The sequence below is a fragment of the Rana temporaria genome, chromosome 5, assembly GCF_905171775.1.
Source record: "Rana temporaria chromosome 5, aRanTem1.1, whole genome shotgun sequence".
NCBI lineage: Eukaryota > Metazoa > Chordata > Amphibia > Anura > Ranidae > Rana > Rana temporaria.
Window position 1 is genome coordinate 151,463,510 of NC_053493.1, and position 23,300 is coordinate 151,486,809.

At 40.3% G+C, this 23,300-nt stretch overlaps 1 protein-coding gene across 3 annotated transcripts in view; it reads right to left on the minus strand.

Annotated features, from left to right (window-relative positions):
* GLI3 (GLI family zinc finger 3) overlaps positions 1 to 23,300 on the minus strand; it is a 300,765-nt gene that overhangs the window by 96,626 nt on the left and 180,839 nt on the right. For all 3 annotated transcript variants that reach the window (XM_040353245.1, XM_040353244.1, XM_040353246.1), the window contains one exon: positions 21,620 to 21,772. In XM_040353245.1, coding sequence (XP_040209179.1) covers positions 21,620 to 21,772 — 153 coding nt within the window. The remainder of the gene's footprint in view (positions 1 to 21,619; positions 21,773 to 23,300) is intronic.

Genomic DNA, 23,300 nt, shown 5'->3' on the forward strand with positions numbered 1-23,300 from the left:
AATTGTTTTTTTGCATGAGACACTTTGGTGAATTTGTGTCATAGCACATTCAGCACTTTATATAAAGAGATAGCACACTATTAGCTATTATTAGCATTTTATCTAAAGAGATAGCCTTTCTTGTTTCATAGCACAATATCACTTTATTTAAGGTAATAACACTATCTTGGTCATTGTTACACTGTTTGCTATATATACATATTATTTTTTTATTTGATTGGACAGCGTGCCATTTTTTAAATGTTTATTGACAAACCAGATTGCCTAGAATTGTCCATACGCAACTCTTTAAAAGCCTTCACAGGTTATCAGTTAAACATGAGCTTTGGAGCTAAAATGATCACCCTAACTGACATTCACAGTGATACCTTACATGTGTGATGCAATGACTATTTACATATATGGGATGGACCTATGCGAGGGGGTGCTTTTAAATAATTTGTATTTATTATATTTAAAAAATATATATACTTTTTTATTCATTTAAATGTATTGCTATTACAAAGGGTGAACAAGCTTCTTGTAAGAAAGAAATCAGGGGTCTATTATACCCCTGACCCCTCCTCTGCCTTTCAAAACATCTGAATAAACACATCCAGGGGAACACAGCACTGAAACTGTCTGTAAAGTGGCTTGGATCACATTTATTGAAAAGCTGAACGCTGGCTTAAGGAACTGTACCATGACCCTGGTATAGCTGCTTGCTGCTGAGGCCATATATACGGCCTCTGGGCAGCAATGCACCCCCAGCACGTAATAATCACAAAAGCCTATGCAGCTCTCTGTCTTTCAGATGCCTCATGAGAAATTTATATCAGCAGGCTTTATACCCCAAATCTGGCCAGCTTTTCTTCCCAGCTCTTTAAGAAAACATATATTTTAAGATAACAATAAATTCTGATCCCCAGCACTTCCTGGAGATAAGGAGCTTACACTGTTCACTGTCTTCCATAAGCATTATAGGAGTCCGATATAATTGGGTTTCCTACCCCATATCTGTTCAGACTTCTGCTATAAAATACATTTTCCCCTTGACCATAATGTTCTGTTAAATTTCACAATTCTGCAAACTAAACAAACTATGCTTATAGAATAAGGGTGTGCAAAGGTTGCTTATACAGAGGTCCGCCTGACCACTGCAAACATATTTACAGTCTTAAATAACTTAAGAGAAACCTGTTTTAAAAGGAGTATGCAGGGTGCCATTGCCAACTCCAACAGAATTATTGACATGAATGCTTGTTCATGTTTATTGCTCATAAGTACGTAAAAAAAGCATAAAGGCTTGACAACTAGTATTTTCAAAAGAAGTAATCAGCCTCCATATTTCTCACGAGTTTAATTTAACCACTTGCTTACTGGGCACATATACCCCCTTCCTGCCCAGGCGAAATTTCAGCTTTCGGCACTGTTGCGCTTTGAATGACAATTGCGCGGCCGTGCGACGTGGCTCCTAAACAAAATTCACATCCTTTTTTTCCCACAAATATAGCTTTCTTTTGGTGGTATTTGATCACCTGTGCGGTTTTTATTTTTTGCGCTATAAACATAAATATAGCGACAAATTTGAAAAAAACACAATATTTTTTATTTTTTGGTATAATAAATATCCCATTTAAAAAAAATATATATATTTTTTTTTTTAGTTTAGTCTGATACGTATTCTACTACATATTTTTGGTAAAAAAAATCCCAATAAGCGTATAGTGATTGGTTTGCGCAAATTTTATAACGCCTACAATATAGGGGATAGAATTATTACTTTTTTTTTTATTATTATTATTATTTTTTTTACTAGCAATGGCGGCGATCTCCGATTTTTGTCACGACTGCGATATTACGGCAGACACATTTTTGGGATCATTCACATTTATACAGCGAACAGTGCTATAAATGCACTGATTACTGTATAAATGTGACTGGCAGGGAAGGGGTTAACACTAGGGGGTGAGGAAGGGGTTAAATATGTACCCTGGGAGTGATTCTTACTGTGGGGGGAGGGGACTGACTGGGGAGGTGACCGATGGTTGTCCCTATGACACACTATCGGTCTCCTCTCTCCCTAACAGGACGTGGAGCCCTGGCTCTGTGACTGTCGATCGCGGGTGCCTGGCGGACATCACGGGTGCCAGGCACGCACATCGGCACCTGTGTGACACGGCGTGCGCGCCCCCCCAGTGGCGCGCGGCCGGAGGCCGTATATTCACGACCTCCCAGCAGATCAGAGCCACCTTGCGGCCGTAAATAGTCGGCTGCAGGATGGGAAGTGGTTAAAGGTTAACGCCTTCCAAATCCAACTTTTTTTTGTGATGACTCTAACTTTGGCAGCTCTCACAGTGGTAAGAAGATTTCACAGGAGTTTGTGTCACTAACCCATTCGAATGCCGTAATGACATCATAACACTTTCCGATTCGGACTCCCCATAAAATGTATCTATTCTATATTACGGAACTGTTGTGGCAATAGTATTGAATTGGGAACTGGGGAAGGGGTGTCCCACTAGTGGAATCTCCAACAGATAAAAGAAGCTAACATGTTTAACTCCTAAAATAACCAACATATCAGATTCGGATTGAAAACCTACAGCATGAAAAAAGTGGGTAGATTGTAATACATTTTTTTTTATGTAAAGCTATCCAAATGAAGGAACATTTTTTTTCAGTTAAAAGACAAACAGATCTGAGACCTGCAATTTTTTCAATTAACACAGGACTTGCACAATTCTTTTTATTTTATGAACACATTTTATTGAAGTTTTCCACCATGAAGTAGAATATTTGTGGTTGAAATGAAATTTTTTATATTTTACTTTGCCCATATTTACTTGTCATTTATTCCACTAATTATTGCAGCAATGCTATTTATTAGAACTGCACTGTGACACACAGTTTGAGATTACTTTTTGGGGCAAAACAATGCAATAAACCCTTCATTTATGGAGCACAAACAATTATATCAGGCCAATATCTGCATTTGGGCAGACAGCAATTTTTCATATAGTCCTCAGTCTCTGTTGATAAGGCATAGGTGAAAGATAACTGCACTACCTATTACTGCCTTGTAAATACCAGACAACATCCAATCAATAGCGAATGTGTATGTCAAGTGAAGAGAGATTTATCTGAGGCTCCGAGGTCTTTGAACAATCTGATTCCTCTATGTATGGCTATTTAAGTCATGAAAATAAATCAGATTATAGTTAACAAAGAGAATACTGAAAAACCTGGCAGAATCAGAACTTTTTACCTTAATCATGAGTGATGCCAGCCATAGACAATATCATATTTTTTGTGCAATTGATAGTTCCTTAAAAGTTTTGGCACAAGCCACTGAAAAACTAGTGAAAGTCAAAAGTATGTAGGTATGGTAGTCCATCACTGACAATGGGGATTAAGGGAGGAAGTAGAGAGAGGTGAAGTTACATATTTTTAGACCATGGGAAACTAAAGGTCATATTTCAGCCAACTTAGGGATGCAGACCCTTTGTTGGCTGCTGGTACTGCTATGTTCACTTAATTTTCCTGCTTGCTTCTGTTAGACTAATGCCCTGTACACACGATCGGTCCATCAGATGAAAACGGACTGATAGATTTTTTCATCAGTTATCCGATGAAGCTGACTGATGACCAGTCGTGCCTACACACCATCGGTTAAAAAAACGATTGTGTCAGAACGCGGTGACGTAAAACACAACAACGTGCTAAGAAAAATGAAGTTCAATGCTTCCAAGCATGTGTCGACTTGATTCTGAGCATGCGTGGATTTTTAACCGATGGACGTGCCCACAGACGATCGTTTTTTTATATCGCTTTTTTAACCATCAGATAATTTTAAAACAAGTTCCCCGTTTTTTAACCTATGGATAAAAAAACGATGGGGCCCACACACGATCGGTTTGTCTGATGAAAACGGTCCCGTTTTCATCAGACAAACCGATCGTGTGTACGCGGCATTACTCTAACTGTGGTTGAATGCAAAAGGGCTGTTCACTTTGCAAGGGAATTTTCACTTTGCAAAGGAAACTTCTCTTAGCTTTGTGAATGAGGTGAAGCTCTTCTGACTTCCATCATCCAATATTGTTAAGCAAAAACACAGTATTTTTTATTCCTTTGCATGTGATTGGGAATTCTTTGCAAAGTGAATTTTCACCACAATTATTAAGCTAAAAAATCATTTTTTTTTTCTTCAGTAAATCGCCCTCATTTAATAAGGCTAAAATTCATAAGACAGTGAGGGGGGTTTATTAAATCTGGACTGTGAAAATCTGGTGTAGCTTTGCATAGAAACCAATCAGCTTTCAGGTTTTATTGTCAAAGCTTAATTGAACAAACTGAACGTAGAAGCTGATTGGCTACCATGCACAGCTGCATCAAAATGCTGTGGTTTTAGTACTTAGATTTTAGGTATTTAGTAATCTCCCCCATTGTGACTGTGACATTCAACCCATTGTGCACATATGCTTTTACATACAAGACATTGCAATTGATTTATTAAAGGATTACTGTTTGAATGACTGAGTGAACACAGACTATTCTTATTCAATAAACTACATAAATATTCACAAAGTGCCAGTTCTCTACAATTAGCTTATTGGCTTTATAAAACACAATCAACAAGGGGGTTAACGCTATAGTCACAGCTGAAATGTCATGTGTAGTTAAGCTTTGAGTGTCTTCGTAATATTTACTGCAATCTGTTTATCATAATATTTCCAGATCCTGAAGACATTTCTAGACATATGAGGATAATGTGGACGCATTATCTACTTACTTTTCCCCTTCCCACTGACACCCACAAATTTGATAATAGATGCATCTGGTACCTTCTTTACAATGCCAAAGTACTTTTATTAATTTTATCGAGGGCCACCTGTGAAGTTGAGCTACTGACTGTATTTACACATTTGTTGAAAAAAAAAAAAAACTTTGGGTTATCAATGTACAATACAGTGATTGTACCAATATTTGGAACAGATTCCTACTCAATTTAGCTTGTTGCTGTGATCAAAAAAAATAGTTCTTTGTTTAACCAGACTGACACATACTGATTCTGAATAGGAGGCCCTGGTTCATTATTCATCAGCTGATGCAGTTTTTTGTGTTCTAACGAGAAAAGCCATATTGTTTGCATCCCTTTGGAAGTGATCCCTTGGGGAGTATCTCACCAAACTTACATTTCTGTTGCAGAAGATGCCTAAAATCTGACTTGTATCTTTGTGCAGACTTTTTGGAAAATCAGTGAGCCAATGGCACAAAAGGGAGATTACCTTTTTGGAAGCATTCTTGTACACCAACTGTTTTTGGCTGTTTAGCTGGGCTCTGCTTTGAGCCGATGAAGGGATAGTTAAGCCAGCATAAAAAGTACTCCTTTATCAATTATACTAGCAAGTGGTGGAATAAGTGGTGTGGGTAAGATCCCATTCACAGCTAAGTGTTTTGCAGTTTAAAACTCGTAGCTCCAAGACTCTCAACAAAAGGAATCCCGTGTAATTAAATGGTGACCTTTCACATATGAGTGCTCAGTCACTTGTAGCTGTGATGTCACCCGCGATCGCCGCTGCTACATGTGAGTGTACCACTATTGTTTTTAATAAATGCTATTTTGTTGCTACTGAAAGCATTAGATCTATCTTCCTTTATTTCATACCCATCACATTGCTGCTACCTATGGATGTTCCATTATCATCTTGGAGTTTTCAAGCGACTACCTGATCGTTTCTTTTGAGATCTGAGATTGATTATCATGCTTTGTGACCTCTTGAAGGTCGAATATTTGAGGTGAGAGGCCATCCTTACTTCTTGGTGGAGGATTCTTTTGGTCACCCGTTTTGAACCCGCACTACTGAATGAAATTTATATGGATTTCTCTTCTACACTTTCACTTATGGACTTTTTAGTGTTTCTTAATATTTAAATGTTTGCGCTGTACTGTTTCACTTTATTTACTGTTTTTGGGAAGTTTATTTGAATTCATCCTGAGTGCTGGCTAGCAATTATTGTTTTCTGTTATTTTTATTTTCCAGCGCTGAATACTTTCTTTTTGTTTAGTACCTGTAGCTCAATATCTGACATTTCATAAGTTACATGAGCTACTTCTTAAGGAAAATGGGCTTCAAAGGGAACTCCGATAAATGCTCAAATCAAGCATTTTTGAGAATTTTTTTAAGGTGCATATCAGGCTTTTTTTTTTGCCATTAAAAGCTTGTTACCTCCTCCTTTCCATTGGCTAAAATAAAAACACCAGAACCTTAAATACATATGTAAAATTATTAAAATACACTTCTAAAATACAAATTTATGCATGTAAAAACACCTAAATAAAAACACCTGAAAACGCTTATACCTGTATATTGCTGTGCTCTGGCGTAAATTCAAACTAAAGCCCTGCACACACGATTGGTTTGTCCGATGGACTGTTTTCATTGGACAAACCGATCGTGTGTGGGCCCCATCGGTTTGTTTTCCATCAGTGAAAAAAAAATAGAACATGTTTTAAATGTTTCCTATGGATAAAAAAACGGTAGAAGAAAACGATCGTCTGTGTGGAAGTCCATCGGTCAAAAATCCATGCATGCTCAGAATCAAGTCGACGCATTGAACTTCATTTTTCTCAGTTGTGTTTTACGTCACCACATTTTGGCACGGTCGGATTTTTGACTGATGGTGTGTAGGCAAGACTGATAAAAGTCAGCTTCATCGGATTTCCGCCCAAAAAATCCATCGAATTAGATTCCATCAGATATCCGATCGTGTTTACAAGGCTTAACTCTTCCAGTGAGGTGACTTATTTCAATGGCTTTGCAGACATCTTAAAGCGGAGGTTCACACAAAAAGTGAACCTCCGCTTTTTGGATCCCTCCCCCCTCCGGTGTCACGTTTGGCACCTTTCAGGGGGAGGGGGGTGCAGATACCTGTCTGATACCTGTCTGAGACAGGTATTTGCACCACTTCCGGATTTGGATCCCTGCGGGGAATTAAGCCTGCGACGTCACCCCGCCCCCCCCGTCTTCTGGGAAATACTGTTCCCAGGAGAGAGCGGGGACCAGTGACGGCGCGCCGCGATCCTCGCACATGCGCAGTAGGGAATCGGGCAGTGAAGCCGCAAGGCTTCACTTCCTGATTCCCTCACAGAGGATGGCGTCGGAAGCAGCTGAGGACCGAGCGATTGCTCAGCCTTGGCTGCTGACATCGCGGGCGCGCTGGACAGGTAAAGTGTAAATTTTTTTTAAAGTCAGCAGCTGCCGTATTTGTAGCTGCTGGCTTTTTTAAAAAAAAAAATTGTCCGAACCTCCGCTTTAAGTAGTAAACATGTATGAAAGTTTCAGGTGGATGGTTCAAAGAGACACTTTCAACTGCTTATTCAGGGGAAAGTGACAGTGTCTCCTTATAGCCCAGCTTCCTCAACAAGTTGCACTCATTATTTTATACTTTCTTTGCCACCTCCCTGCTGCGGGAATTCACCTTCTGTAAGTTATGGTGTGAGATGGTGCAAGAGCTTACCCAGGTGAATGATGTTACTGCCCCGCTTATGTGACAGAGTTCAGGTCTGGCAATTGCTTAGGCTGGAGCACTGTAACATGGGGGAGGTTAAATGATTCCTCCTTAACTGTAAGTCCCACTTTTCTTAAGCTTTGTACACACTACCACACTGACAGCTCAGGTTGGAGCCACTCTACTAACAATCCATTGTTAGTACAGTGATATCTCCTGCTGTGCTGTTGTGTTCTGACAGGGGGAGACAGATCTGGGAGGCACTAAGGGAGTATGTGGAAGGTGGGAGCACCTTACTAGGGAGTTCACTATCAGGAGGCCCTGTCACTCTTTAGAAACACTGGTAATAAATGTTCCTTATATCCAGGTAAGTTATTAAATACTTCTGCATACCAGAACTGCATTAGAGAAAACATGCATCTACTATTTGACTATTTGCCCAGTTCTGTCTTCAGTTAGCACTGAGAAACAAGGGGGGATTTTTGTGAGTAGCCCAATAAACTTATTGCAGGCAGTAGCTGCTTGGTATAAAATTACTTATGTATAACCTAAGCTAACAGCTTCATCAGAATACATAAAAAGTCCAATGCTGAAAGAAAGCATGACTTAATTTCTGTTCTCTTTTGCTATTAAAGTCTCTTGTTATATTCAAGCCTTACTGGAAAAGGTTTCATTTTCTCAAGTGATGAATATTAGAACATTCAAAACCTGTCCTTATGGCAATTAATTTACAGACTAGAAAAATGTTTTAATTGCTTTTCCAGCTAGCCATTGTCTAAACAGAAACACCCATCATCCATTACAGAGTCCTATCATATGAAGAAAATGACACTGTCACTTGATTCTTTTTACAATAATTTAATAACATTAAATTATAATTGTATTAAAATGAAAACTAAGAGGAAAATATCACCATGTAATTATCACAGCATTTTTAAGCACGGTTGACATAATAGCTTCAAACACACTCATCCACATAGAAGCTTTTACAGAAAAAGTAAGATATAACTAATAACATTATATGGAACGGGTGTTGCTGGCGCAAATTAAAAAAAATAAAATTGTGCTATATTAACCTCCCTGGCGGTATGATTATTTCAGATTTTAGGTGCTAAAAGCGGTACCATTATTTGCAAGGAAATTTGGCGTTTTACATTGTAGGCCTGTAATTTTTAGGAATAACTCACTTAAAGCGGAGGTTCACCCTCAGAGAGCACATTTTCCCCTTAGATTAATGCTCGTTTTGTCTAGGGGAATCGGCTAATTGTTTTAAAATATGATCCGTACTTACCGTTACGCATCCTCTCCGTCGCTTCCGGGTATGGGCTGTGGGAATGGGCGTTCCTTCTTGATTGACAGTCTTCTGAGAGGCTTCCGACGGTCGCATCCATCGCGTCACGATTTTCCGAAAGAAGCCGAACGTCGGTGCGCAGGCGCAGTATAGAGCCGCACCGTCGTTCGTCTTCTTTCGGCTACGAGTGATGCGATGGATGCGACCGTCGGAAGACTGTCAATCAAGAAGGAACGCCCGCTCCCGAAGACCCATACCCGGAAGCGACGGAAGAAGATGCATCTCGAAAACGGGTAAGTACAGCTCATATTTTAAAACAAATAGCCGATTCCCCCAGACCAAACGAGCAGGAATCTAAGGGGAAAAGGGCAAACATTAAATAAATGGGTGAACTCCCGCTTTAAAGGGTCACTAAAGGAATTTTTTTTTTTTTTTGCTGAAATGACTGTTTACAGGGTATAGAGACATAAAAGTTAACTGATTCCTTTTAAAAATGATTAAAAATAGTTTAAATTCTATCATATAATGTGCTTCTAGTTTCACTTTTGGTTTTAAACTGGTTTCATGTTTATGTGAAGTAAAGAGACCCACAGAACAAAAACAAACAAATCCAGGGCATCGTTTTGTTTTTAAAATGAATCTGATTGGTTCTGAGGAGTTTTAGACACACAGCTTAGACCACAGTGAAAAGCTCCCATGAGTTTTTTCATAAGGAGCCAGACAAGCAGGAAGTGTGGAGATCACAGCAGAATTACAGCTACTTCAAAGCAAAAACGAACAATAAGGACATGAAACCAGTAATGCAGTAAGGTAAAGGAAGCTATTTAGCTAAAAAAAAAAAATCCTTTAGTGATCCTTTAAATCTGACCAAACAAGAGTCTAGTAGGCATCCCGGGTATGACATTTTTTTTAAAACAAAATTATAAACTATAATATAATAAATAATTATAAATAATTATAACAAATAATAATAAAATTATAATAAAAAATATTCAATAATGTAATCAACTCAAAATCACTGAAATTTGCTCAGTTGCAGAATTGTCGCTGTCATTACTTTTTTTTTTTTTATGACGAATTTCCCCACAAATCGCTATAGCTCAATTCTGCAAGTGATTATAATTTATTATCGCTGTTTTCAAGCTGCTCTAAAACCATTTTTGACATAAAGGGACACTTTTGGTTGCTATGGACAATCTACAGTTTGCAGACAGAAAGAACCGTTTTTTTTATATAAAAGAACATGTAGGGCACTGGGCAGACCACTAGGGACAAGGGGGGGGGGTGTATTTTTTACATACAGTACTGTAATCTATAAGATTACAGTATACTGTATGTAAGGTGTTTGTTCACCTTTTTGAATTTGGCGCCGTTCTCCGCCCCCGTGCATCGCAACGTCGCAGGGAATGGAGATCGGCGGCACACAGAGGCACTGTGTGAATCGAGTGAGCACCCGCTCGCTCACACAGCGCGGTGGCATCGCTGGATCCAGGGACAAGGTAAGTAAACACTGCCTGTGGATTCAGCGAGGCGAGCCCGAGTCTGACTCGGGGTTACCGATCGCAGCACGAAAATGTAACCCTGAGTCAGACTCGGGAATACCGACCGGGGGGGTTAATGGGTTTGCTGCAATCAAAAAAAGGTACAAGACACTCTATTGTGTCTCGTCCAGAATTAGATGAGTATGATATAAGGATTGCGCTACCCTGGTGGTTGGTCTATATCCACCTAGTCCTGGGCAATAATTGCGATTATTAGCCCCTATATGTATCACCCCTATTGACAATCCACCAAACATATATGTGTATAAAAATGTGTACCAAGTGCTCACATGTAAATATTCCTCTCAGGACAGTGTAAAAAAACACACATATGCGTACCATACATATATTAAATAGTGCACTTAGAAAACGTGCGTTCCCCTATATCAAATTCAAAAGATCCTTGCCACGAAAACAAACAATTTTTATATAGTTATTATATAAAATATATATATATGTGAAAATTGAATAGAGGTCTTCTAAATTGATCCTCTTCCCTTTAAAGTCCCAATATGTTGACCAAGTGCTCATTAGCAATCAATGCTGCTCCTGTGAGATGTTAAAACACAACGTGATTTCACCACTTCCGTGATAGTCCCGTCACCATTAAGAATGGCCACTCACCAGATTACATTTAATAGATGCTTTTGGTTCATTCCCAGGATAACCACTCCTCTCTTGTGTCTCCACAAATGTCAGGTATCTTGGGTATATTAGTATGGTCTCTTTTACTCTATAAAAGCTCACAGAAAAAGAGTGCTCCTCATAGTACAGTATGTAAAAAAAATATTATTTAAAATCAAAGCATATATTGCACTCACATTTGGTTGTGCCCGTATGCCGGCACCAAGCTTCTCCAGCCGTGTATGCAAACATATGCCTGTCTTACGGTTAGCGTGTTGTTCCGTAGATGTCAGCAGCCTCTACGCGTTTTGCAAGGTATATTGCGTCCTCAGGAAGCCCTATAGTCTTGAGGATGCAATATACCTTGCGAAACGCGTAGAGGCTGCTGACATCTACGGAACAACATGCTAACCTTAAGACAGGAGTAGGGGGGACATGAGAGAGGAATGGCTTTTTGTCCAGCCAACCAGATCACCGAGGTGGAATAGACCCTAGACGAAGGGTGGCGGTGAAACGAAGGGGGTCATACAAGTCAAGATCTCTACTAGTTTCGCAACGATAGTTGCTTCGTCAGGAGAATTTCTAAAAAGATGATATATACTTGTTAGCGTCACAGGCTATGTACATATGGATAAATATGTAAAGACCACTCAAGTGTCAAAAAACAAATGTACAAATATCAACAAAGTATATAGACAGGGTATTTAGGGGAAGGAGCCAATGCTGTGCAGCTTACCTGTACAGAGAACAACCACTCGCTAGGGAGCGAGGGGCCGACCGTGGAGAGGGTTCTCACACGGCGACCAGGATGCAGGGGGGCCCAACTGCGGAGGTAGACCTGTTGTGGCTGTATATAAATATGTATATCATCAGTAGGGCTGAGCTGAACAATGAAATACTAGTGAAGTGAGTGTGCCACCATGGTGAAGGTGCTATGCACTGTAGTTATTATATTCAAAAGGGTGTGCCAAGCACCTTAAGGTCCCAACCAGAAAAGAGGGAAGGGGGAGGGAGAGGGGGGAGGGGATAGGGTTGGGAAGGAGGAGAGAGAAAAGGGGGGGTAGTGGACAAGGTGAGAAAGGGGGGAGGGGGGTGGGTAGTGTGATGCGTGAGGAATGGAGGGAGAGGAGGGAAAGGAGGGGGAGATGGGGAAAGGGGGAAAAAGGGGGGACAGGAACAAGGCTGAGAAGCGTGGAGGTGTGAATGGTGAATGGACAATTGAGGGATAAGAAAGGGATGGGGATAGAAAGGAGGGAGAAAATAGGGCCGGGGGAGGAGGAGGGGGGAAGGAGGAGTACAGAGGAAGGGGGGAAGGAGAGGGGGGCGGGGGGAGTGAGGGAAAGGGGGGCGGGGGGAGTGAGGGACAGGGGGTCAGGGAAGGGGAGAGGCAACAAAGGCAGAGTGAAAGAAGGATTGCAGAGTAGTGTGGTGAGTGGGGGGGGAACAAAAGGGGGGGGGGAGAAGAAGGAGGGGGGTACCTAATTATGTGCAAGGGAAATTATGTAAACAAATGGATTTTTGCTAATACAAGATTAAATGATTGAAGTGGACATGGTTTCACCATATATACTTAGCTTAGATACATTTACTTGGCAAAGTGTATATTCACTTTTCTAAAGATGGCCATAGATGGATCAAAATTCGGCCAGTTCAGCAGGGTGATCGACTCCACTCAAACAGGACTGTTGGAAAATATGATCAACGCAAACAGCCCAACAATTTCTCTGGATAATTTGAGCATGTATACATCTAATTTATTTCAAATGTTTTCCTTTATTTTTACATAGAGTGTATAAGAGCCGGTTCACACTGGGGCGACCTGGGATCCGACTTCGCCCCAAGTCGCGCGGTCGAGAAAATGAATGGAAGTGAATGGGAGCCGTCTTAATGTACACTACTGAAGTCGCTCCGACTTCAGAAAAGGTTCCTGTACTACTTCAATCCAACTTCTAGGCAACTTGTAGGCAACTTGTACCCATTGATTTCAATGGAAGTCGCCTCAGAAGTCGGATCACTGTCTTAACTTAGGCAACAATACGGGAAGATAACATACATTTCTCAGGCAAACCCCTCCCTCCCCCAGAGCTGATTGTTGTTTGATTGGCCACTGGAAAGCCTCCTGTCCTGGAGGTGACTTGAAGTTGCCTTGTACTGTCCTGGAGGCAACTTGAAGTTGCCTTGTAAGTTGCCTGATGATTCATACTCAAGTCGTGTCCAAGTTGCCTCCCAAAGTCGTGCTAGAAGTCATGTTGCCCCTGTGTGAATGGGCTCTTACAGTTAAAACATCTGTATATTTTTTCTTGGAGAATTTTTCCCCTCTCTTACTTTGTTGGTGTCCACTGTTACTAGGAAAGAAATTTAGAAATACTTCTCCATAAATCATTAATAAAAACCTGATAGAGGTTCTAACTGTTCCCCATTAAAGTAAAAACGCTGATTTTATTGCTGTTTGTGTACCCATTCAAAAGATTTTCCATCGCTATCACTATAAGGTGACCCTTAAAACAGGGACAGGAAGGAAATGAAAAACCTTCCCAGTGGGTCTAACCTTTCTTAAAGCGGGGTTCCAACCACAATTAGCATTTTTTAAATGTATGTCCTTTCATCATGCGTTTTTATAATATAAATCCGGTCACTATTTTACAATCCGCCGCCGCTCCGCATAGTTATTCAAAAAAGATAGTTTATAAAACTACTGTGTTTCCCCGAAAATAAGACCTACCCCAAAAATAAGCCCTATTGTGATTTTTGGGGAGGGCTGCAATATAAGCCCTACCCCGAAAATAAGACCTAGCACAGTATGTGATGTGGGCTGTGTGTGCTGGATGCATTCAGCTTGCATCCCGCTGCTCTTCTCCTCTTCAGCCAGCTGTCAGGGGGGATTTTGACTCCCCCTCAGTGCTCAGAGCGGGAACAAAAGCTCCGGCGGGCCATGGAATCGTATAGCGGCACTCAGCTGATGTCCCGCTGCTTTTCTCCTCTCTTCAGCCAGCTGTCAGCGGGGGATTTTGACCCCCCCCTCAGTGCTCGGAGCTGAAACAAGAGCTCCGGCGGGCCATGGAAGCGCATTTCGGCGCTCAGCTGATGTCCCGCTGCTTTTCTCCTCTCTTCAGCCAGCTGTCAGTGGGAGATTTTGGCCCCCCCTCAGTGCTCAGAGTGGGAACAAGAGCTCCGGCGGGCCAGAGAAGTGCATAGCGGCGCTCAGCTGATGTCCAGCTGCTCTTCTCCTCTCTTCTGCCAGTTCTCTTCTGCGGGGGATATCGGACCCCCCTCCATTTGCAGTGCGGCGGGACACAGGTGCAGGGTTATGTGAAGGTGTTTGTCACACATGGATTGCAGAAAGGTACAGTTTTCATTATCTGATACTGTGATCCAGAGAATTCTTGAGTTTTGCAGGCAGTTTTACTCGGTTCCACTGGCCACTGGGGATTCCTGACAGGCAGGGAGGGAGATTGGGGGAGAAATCAGCACATGACAAGCCCTACCCCGAAAATAAGCCCTACTGGGTCTTTTGTAGCCAAAATGAATATAAGACCCGGGCTTATTTTCGGGGAAACACGGTATGTCCACACTGTTGTCATTTTGCTTGTGGGCATTGTGAAGCCCACAAGCACTTACTTCCTGGAAGTCTTGGATGGGGAGTTATAATGGGGAAGCGCACTGCATCCTGGGAAATGATGACACACATTTCCCAGGAGCATTAGCGTGCTGAGGAGCAGAGGCAGATGATGTCAGAATCCTAGGTGATTCCGAAGGCAGATTTTGTGGGACCGCATAGCAACAGGCATTTTTTTCTTTTTTAGGTCTAATGAGCACAATAATGAAAAAAAAAATTGGGATGGAAACTCCACTTTAATTTTATTCAAAAATTCAAAAAAAGAGACATGGCTTATATATTACTTTAATACAAAGTGGTTGCACCACCTAGTGGTATTTCACATGTTTTCTAAAAGAAAAATACTAATTTAAGAAAGCTTTTTCTAATTGTGATTTTGTAAATAAGAAACATTCTCACACAAACTTGAATTACAAAACCCAGTCTAGCAGGAGTATAATGTGCACAATTTCATTAATTTAGAAAATTAAAAAGCTTTGTTCTCAGGAATTCTGTCTCCTCCACTTACTCAAACACACCTGAAATCCACAGAAAAGTACAATTATGTTAAGACTGTAGGGATTTTCTTCAGCATTGTAACAAAATATGAAAATATATTGCCTGTGACCATCCAGCTCCACACAAAATGGAGATCTACACACCATATACCCATGGTTAACCACTTGCCGACAGCCCCATAGCACATTTACTGCTACAGGGAGGCCACCCTGCGCAGAATTACATATATATACGTGATTCTGCACTTCTGGTTTTTACTTAGGCAGAATGGTAGTCTGCCTAAGTAAACAAGGCAGATTGCCGTTCTGTCAGTACAGAAGGAAAGGATCCTGTGTTTCTGTAAAACAGGAGCACTGATCAATGCCTTCCACTAGTAAAAGCACCTCCCCACTACACTGAATCACATGTTGGGCACGGCCAGGACCCGCCATATGTAAACAAGGCAGATTGTCGTCCTGTGACAGGAGAAGACAGAGATCTTGTGTTTCTGCTAAGCAGGAACATGGATCTCTGTCTTCTTACAGTACAAGCACCCCACACACAGTTTGAAAGCACCCCCTAGGAACACAATTAACCCTTTGATTTCCCCTGATGCTAACCCCTTTCTTGTCAGTGTCATTAGTACAGTGATAGTGCATATTTTAAGCACTGCTCACTGTATTAGTGCCACCGGTTCCCAAAAAAGTGTTAAAAGTGTCACTCATGGGTCTGATATCGCAGTCCCACTATAAGCTGCTGATCGCTGCCATTACTAGTAATAAAATAAAAATACATTCCCAAAATATATCCCATAGTTTGTAGACGCTATAACTTTTGCGCAAACTAATTATGTACACTTATTGGGATTTTTTTCTTTTACCAAAAATATGTAGCAGAATACAAACTGGACTAAATTAATGAAGACATTTTTTTATTTAATTTTTTTATGGAATAAATTTTTTTCAAAATTGTCGCTCGTTTTTTGTTTATAGCACAAAAAATTAAAACTGCAGAGGTGATCAAATACCACCAAAATAAAGCTCTATTTGTGGGAACAAAAGGATATACATTTCATTTGGGTACATCACACGACCACGCATATGTCAGTTAAAGTAACGCAGTGCTGATCAAGAAGTGGGTAAATCTTCCAGAGCTAAAGTGGTTAACTTATTTCTTGCATACCGTATTTATCGGGGTATAGCGCGCGCCGGCGTATAACGCGCACCCCAAGCTTAGAAGGGAAGTTTAGGAAAAAAACTAACATTTTGGATGCTCAGCCTTGTCGGTGTCCGTCTGCTGTCGGCGTCCATCGGCGGCCTTGTCCGGCGTCCGTCTGCGGCCTTGTGCGGGGTCCGTCCAGCTTTGTCGGTGTCCGTCTGCTGTCTTGCCCAGTGTCCATCAGCGGCCTTGTCCGGCGTCCGTCTGCGGCCTTGCGCGGGGGCCGTCCAGCCTTGTCAGTGTCCGTCGTGTCCGTCTGCGGGTCCGTCCAGCCTTGTCGGTGTCCGTCGCGTCCGTCTGCCGGGGGTTGCAGCGGTGTGTGTTTGAATTTGGCACCTCGGTCGAGCTGTGCAGAGCCAGATTTCCGGTGTGTTCGGATCCTCTCGGCTCCCCTCGCGTGGCTGCGGGCGGAGCCGAGCGTGGCCGAGCCTAGCCGAGTGCGCAGTACACTCGGCTCGGTCTTTGTCGGCGGCGCTCAGACAGCGAGGATCGGCGTATAACGCGCACCCACGATTTTCCCCTGATTTTAAGGGGAAAAAAGTGTGCGTTATACGCCGATAAATACGGTATATCAGAAATGATGTACTCAGTGGTTAGGGTGTATGTGCTTTCACTGGCAAATGTGATAACAGTTTAACAAGGGGGGTGCATTTTTGGCTGGACACTTGATTTCTGTCTTTTGCAGCCGGCATTGTTTGCGTACCTTGTAGAATAGTTCTGTCTAACATGTATTCACAAATCTTTTTTTAATGAGCTGCCTAGAAAATTGACAAATTAAAACATAATGTTCCAGGGATAAATTAAAGAAAACTGTGAAGGTAGCCAAGTACAATGTTATTGATCTCTCCTTGACTACAAATATTTTTTTATAAGAAATGCAGTAATGCTTTTGAATACTACTAATCATGGCAAGTGATAATTTCTGCAAAACTGGGGGTTAAACCACATCACACAGGTTTAATAAAAAATTACAGTCTGTAGATTGTTTGATACAAACAAACAACTTAAAGTCACATCAGTTTAGGCAGTTTAAGCTGGCAAAGGCAATGCGTTTCATCTTCTTTTATTACTATTTTTGTATATGGTGCTATTGAGAAACAGTAATTGCTTAACCATAACCATAAGCACTTGCCTATATATACCCCTTCATTTCCAGGCCATTTTCAGTTTTCACTAGTGTAGCAGGGGTGATTGACAACTCAACAACAGCTACAGTGTACCTGTCTTACACTGTGAGACAGGTGTAGCTTTATTGGTGGTATTTAATAACCCCACACTCATTGGTGGTCTGTGGCATTTTTACCCCCACCTTTAAAAAATAAAAAAAAATATCCAATCATCATTGGTGGCCAGCGGCACTTTAGAACCTCCCCTTTCAATCTACCCCACACACTTCTTTCCTGCTGCGCTTACAGATATTCAGACTATTCACAATGGAGGTAGGGTTGCTCAAAATTGATTCACAGTGATCACAAGGTACACAGTCACTCTGATTGGCTCTGTACTTTATGACTGTGATCTGAGCTGTCCAATGACAGCTTAGATTAAAGCTATTCATGGGCCATATGCCACCCAAGTATGTTTTTAGAAGCACAGTTTAAATGAATGCCTTGTGAGGTCATTGGAAAACTGACCTCTAATATCGTAGTGCAAAAAAAAAAATATATCAGATATATACTGTATTGAGATCTAATGGCTATAGATTTCTGGACATTGCTACTTGCTAAGCAAATTATTATGCAATAAGATGCATGTTTTTAGACATGGTAAAACTCTTATACTTTTTAGACATGTTTATTATACATTATTATTCAGCAACCTTCTTACATATGCTGTTCTATAGACAATCAGGAAAATGAAGATGACAAACTTTTTTTTTAAGAACAGTACATAACTGTATTCGTGCCAGACTGCCATTACTTGGGCCAAAAGAATTTATGATTAAACACTACATTTCCCAGTGCTTCTCCATGCTACTCAGAAGCATGATAAATGTCTTAGCTGGAAACGACTAATAAGAAAAGGACAAGAAAGCATATTTGAAAATTCCCAGAGTCTCTCTTTGATGTTCTTACAAGGTCTGCTCCAGAAGTTGTTTGACGTTGGAAATACTCCCAGAAAATAACAGGGCAAATAAGTAGTGTAAAGTTTGTGATTATTTTATTTCTCTCTGTGGTTTGCACAGGATATATATTTAGATATGTTTTTATGGTTTTAAAAACATCAAGTAAATCTATTGAAATCAACGCTGAGTGCACCTATGGTATATTTTAGTTATGTACTTAATTGTGTTAGTGCTAAGAGATTGTATATTTAGATAAGCTATGCTTGTTTGCTGTTTACACCACGTGGTCATGATACTTTGGAAAATTCCATAGAACTTGGCAGCGGACATAAAACTTTTTCACACTGTGAGATGCAAGACTGGCAATAATATAGCACTCCATAGCGAACTCATTTTCTTTAGGCAAAATCATAATAATACTGTCACCACTAAGCCTTACATAAACAGAAACAGCAAAAAAAAAACGATGTCTGTTCATTTTAAACATAGATTACTATATAAATAGGCTTTTACATTACATTGTCATGAGTCACAGAATGATCATGCAAGAAACAAAAGTTGGAAAAAAGTTAGAATTTCTTATCTTTATACTAGATCCTGGTCAGGGGCTCAGAAAGAATTGAAGCCAAAGCATTTAGGGTGATAGCAAACTAACAGATGTGGGGGCTCCGAGCTATAACTTCATGTGAAGGATACCAGAAATAAGAGCTGCATACTGTATATGAGTTGATTGGACCTTAAACTATCGCATCTTCCATCCTGGTAAGGCATCACAAAGTCTGTGGTTTACCCATACACTGGCATATCACTGGCATAAAGTGTTCAAAATATTATTTATTTTTCAGCTCATAAAGGACTGTAAAGAAATTTAGCGACCTGAAATACACCAACTAATAAAAATTGCATAAGGAATTACAAATTCCTTTTTTGATAATTTTTAGTCTAAAATAATTGTTTTAGAATATACATAGTTTAAAACAAAAAGGCAACGGCACACAAAACCAAAAAATTAAATAGGAATAAAGAAAACCAGGTCATTCTCGCATGACTGACTGTTTCCATAATACATTGTTATTAAACCTTAGGCCAAAAGATAAATGTGGTAGCAGTTAAAATAAATATAAATGTGTTTCCAGTATGCACATTTTCCACTTTCTGGCTCCCAACACCCCAACAGAGTTAGACCCCTTTCACACTGGGGCACTTTCAGGAGTTATAGCCCTAAAAATAGCACCCCTCATGCCTCTCCAGTGTGAAAGACTGGGGCAGTGCGCTTGCACTACGCATCTTTAAGGCAGTTTGGAAGCGGTGTATACACTGCTCCCAAAACACCATGCCCATTAAAATGAATGGGCATGGCTGCATAAGCGCCTGCAAAGCGATTCGGCAGCGCCGCAACATGGGTGCTTTTAAGCCTTTCTGGCGGGGGTTAAAAGCGCCCCTATAGCGGCCGAAAAGTGGCACTATAACAGCAGGAAAGCGGCGCTTTACCGCTTACGCTGGCACCGCCCCAGTGAGAAAGGAGTCTTATGCCGCGTACACACGATCGGACATTCCGACATCAAAACCGTGGATTATTTTCTGACGGATGTTCACTCAAACTTGTCTTACATACACACAAATGTTGTCGGAAATTGCGAAGGTCAAGAACGCGGAGACGTACAACACTATGGCGAGCCGAGAAAAATTAAGTTCAATGATTCCGAGCATGCTTTGAATTGATTCCGAGCATGCGTGGAATTTTTGTGCGTTGAATTGTGTACACATGGTTGGAATTTCCGACAAGAACTTTTGTTGTCGGAAAAATTGAGAACCAGCTCTCAAACATTTGTTGTCGGAAATTCTGAAAGCAAATGTCCGATGGAACATACACACGGCCGGATTTACCGACAACAAGCGCACATCGAACATTTGTTGTCGGAAATTCCGACCGTGTATACACGGCATAAGTGTTGTTACTTTTCATGTATCAAAACAGCAGAAAGCAGCTCATTAAAGCACAAAGTAGAGAACAAATGCTTGGGTTTTGAGGCATCCACAGTAGCCCTACTATTATATATACCGTAGTCTATCTGCTCATTCTATATCTAATGGAGAATGAACTGCAAACTAGGCATTACATTTGTTTTTCTGATGACTATGTTGTTATATGTGTTAGACAAAAATGCTTTGTAGATTTATTTAAAACTCAAGTACTAAATTAATATATTGGCAAATCAGAAAAATGTCATATATGAAAAATAAAAAAAGTAACAAAAATGGTATAAAGCCACAATTAAATATCCGAACAACAACAGTTAGTATTTTCATAAAAAACATACTCTCAGTGCCGGTTATTTTCCTTCCAGACCTTTCATGTACTCATGCATTAGAACAATTTTCAGTGGTTGGATCTTGACTTTGACCAAGACTCAATAAGGTATCTCCAAATAAATACATGTCATTTTTTGAAGATCATATTAAAAAAACCACAGAATTAAAACTAGTAGGGATATTTAAAGCCACGAAGAACCCATAGTAACCATCATTTTGTAGAGTTGTTAGTATACTGTACATGCCACAGATAATATACAACACCTTTCCCACTTTCAGTCATTTGTTTGGATCTTACACAAAAACAAGGTTTTCGGTGATTCACAAGAGAGGCTAGTATATTTAAACCCAAAATGTAAAATGCAAATTGAAAACAATGAAGATATAGCAGCCAGTGATAGTTTACCAGCTTTATCTTCTAGTGGGTCAATCCTGCACTGATGGTACTATTCAGAATAACTGAAGCAAAGTTAGAGAAATAACTATTTTTCTGGAATGACTTAGCAATCTAAAGTTACTATTTACAGTGACTATACACTGCTGTGTCTGTGTGAGGTCAGTCCAAGAGAAAGCATTTTCACTATTTCAGAGTCACCACTTAAAAAAAGTGAGAGTGGGCTGGGGGAAGTGATGTAGGCCCCACTTTCTAACTTGCTTTCTTGTCTGGCCTCCCCTGATCAACTAAAATGCACCAGGTCAGGGAACTTTGAATTTACTTGAAAGGTATACTCACTGGAATTAAGATACAAATTTAACTTCATCACAGCCTGACATTTTAGTTAAATAAATCCAATGTTTACTTGGATATCTAGGAATCCTCTTGTATATCATTTTCTTAGTAAGCAATTTAATCAAAACATGTTATTTCTGCAAATGAGGAATATGTATGTAAGTGAGCTAACAAACAACACACACACATATACAGGTAAATGAATAACATGGAATCAGATCCACTTTACTTTGAGCCAAGAAGAGCTACTTACTTTCCATAGCATGAAGATACTCCATATGAAGAGCAGTGGCTCCAACACCTGGAGTTGTTGGTGAAGCAATAATGTCAGCATATGGACTTCGTTGTCCTGCGAGTAGTGCCATATGTTGGTAATATTCAGCAGGGCTGACACCAGCATGAGGAACTAAAAGACACAAAGAGCATGACTTTATTTTAAATTGTAACTCCTGACCATGCATGTATTCTTCAGTGCTCTATGTAATTCTATCAATAATATCCTATATTGCCAAAAAGTATTGGGACGCCTGCCTTTACACGCACATTAACTTTAATGGCATCTCAGTCTTAGTCCGTATGGTTAAATTTTGCATTGGCCCACCCTTTGCAGCTATAACAGCTTCAACTCTTCTGGGAAGGCTATCCACAAGGTTTAGGAGTGCGTCTATGGGAATGTTTGACCATTCTTCCAGAAGCGCATTTGTGAGGTCAAGCACTTGAGAAACTCAGTAGCTCAGTACAATTGCCCCAATTATCTTTTAACAATTGTTCAGATAACATTTCAGGCACACATTCTTATAGACTTGCACTGTAAAGCCTAATCAACACTATTGTTTTTTTTTTATTTCCGTTCAACCCAGCGGGCTGAACGTAAAAAGCCTGAAGAGCTCGGGAGGAGATCCTGTACTAACAATCCACCACTGGCTAAGTGCGTTGATTGGATGCCCATCAGCAGACCTTTTCCATTCACACACGGGCCGAATGTCAGACAGTTTCTATTGAACCGCCCAATACCACCGGATATTTGGCCCATATGTATGGCCATTAAGAAATAAGATTATTTACATCAAGCTGATGTTTTAAGTGTATATATAAAAAAAACATAGAAAAATATATGTTCCCTTTTTAATAGGCTAAAAATGTTGCCCCCCCCCCCCCCTCCTCGCCTTCTAAGAGACAGCAGTCCAGCAGAGATTTGCACCACGCTTTTCTGAATATAAAAAATAAAAACGTTCATGTAGCTCAAATTATATGACTTCTGTATACAGAATTTCTTGTATTTATTCTTGAATATTTAACCAAGTGACAAAACTGTCACTTTTCATAAGTATGTATCCCTGTGTGGTGCTGTCATCGAACATGTCTCTCTGCAATATGTTAATGAACACAATACAGATGAAATGAATGGTATGGTAGATTGTTATGTTTTATGTTGCTGATGTTATTTACAGATTTAGACACAAAACAGAAAAAAAATACAATGTATAGTAGGCTCATGTCAACAGCAGAGCTCACTTTGAGAAGACAGAATGCAAGATGTTTTAGAAAAAGTAAAAGAGGAAATGTTAGCAATTTCCTACCATGCTGTCTTATCTTCTATAATTTATTAAGGTGTCTAATAGATAAGACATGTCCTTTGCTGTCGAGCAGCTAGCTGAAAATGGTTGAGGATGCCTTTCACATGCTGAACAGGGACAGATTTGCTTCTACTGGTGACTCATTTTACACCAAGATGATTGTAGCTAATGTGCTTCAATTGACAGTCAATCTATGAATACATGGTCATAATCTGAAAGCTATCAATTCTAAGTAAAATCCTAAATTTACATCCAGCTTGATTGCTTTTTAAAATGATACATTTTATTTTTTAAATGTTTTGAAACATTTGGGTTAAGGCATAGTGTATATTAATGTAGCGCCTTACAAACATGTCT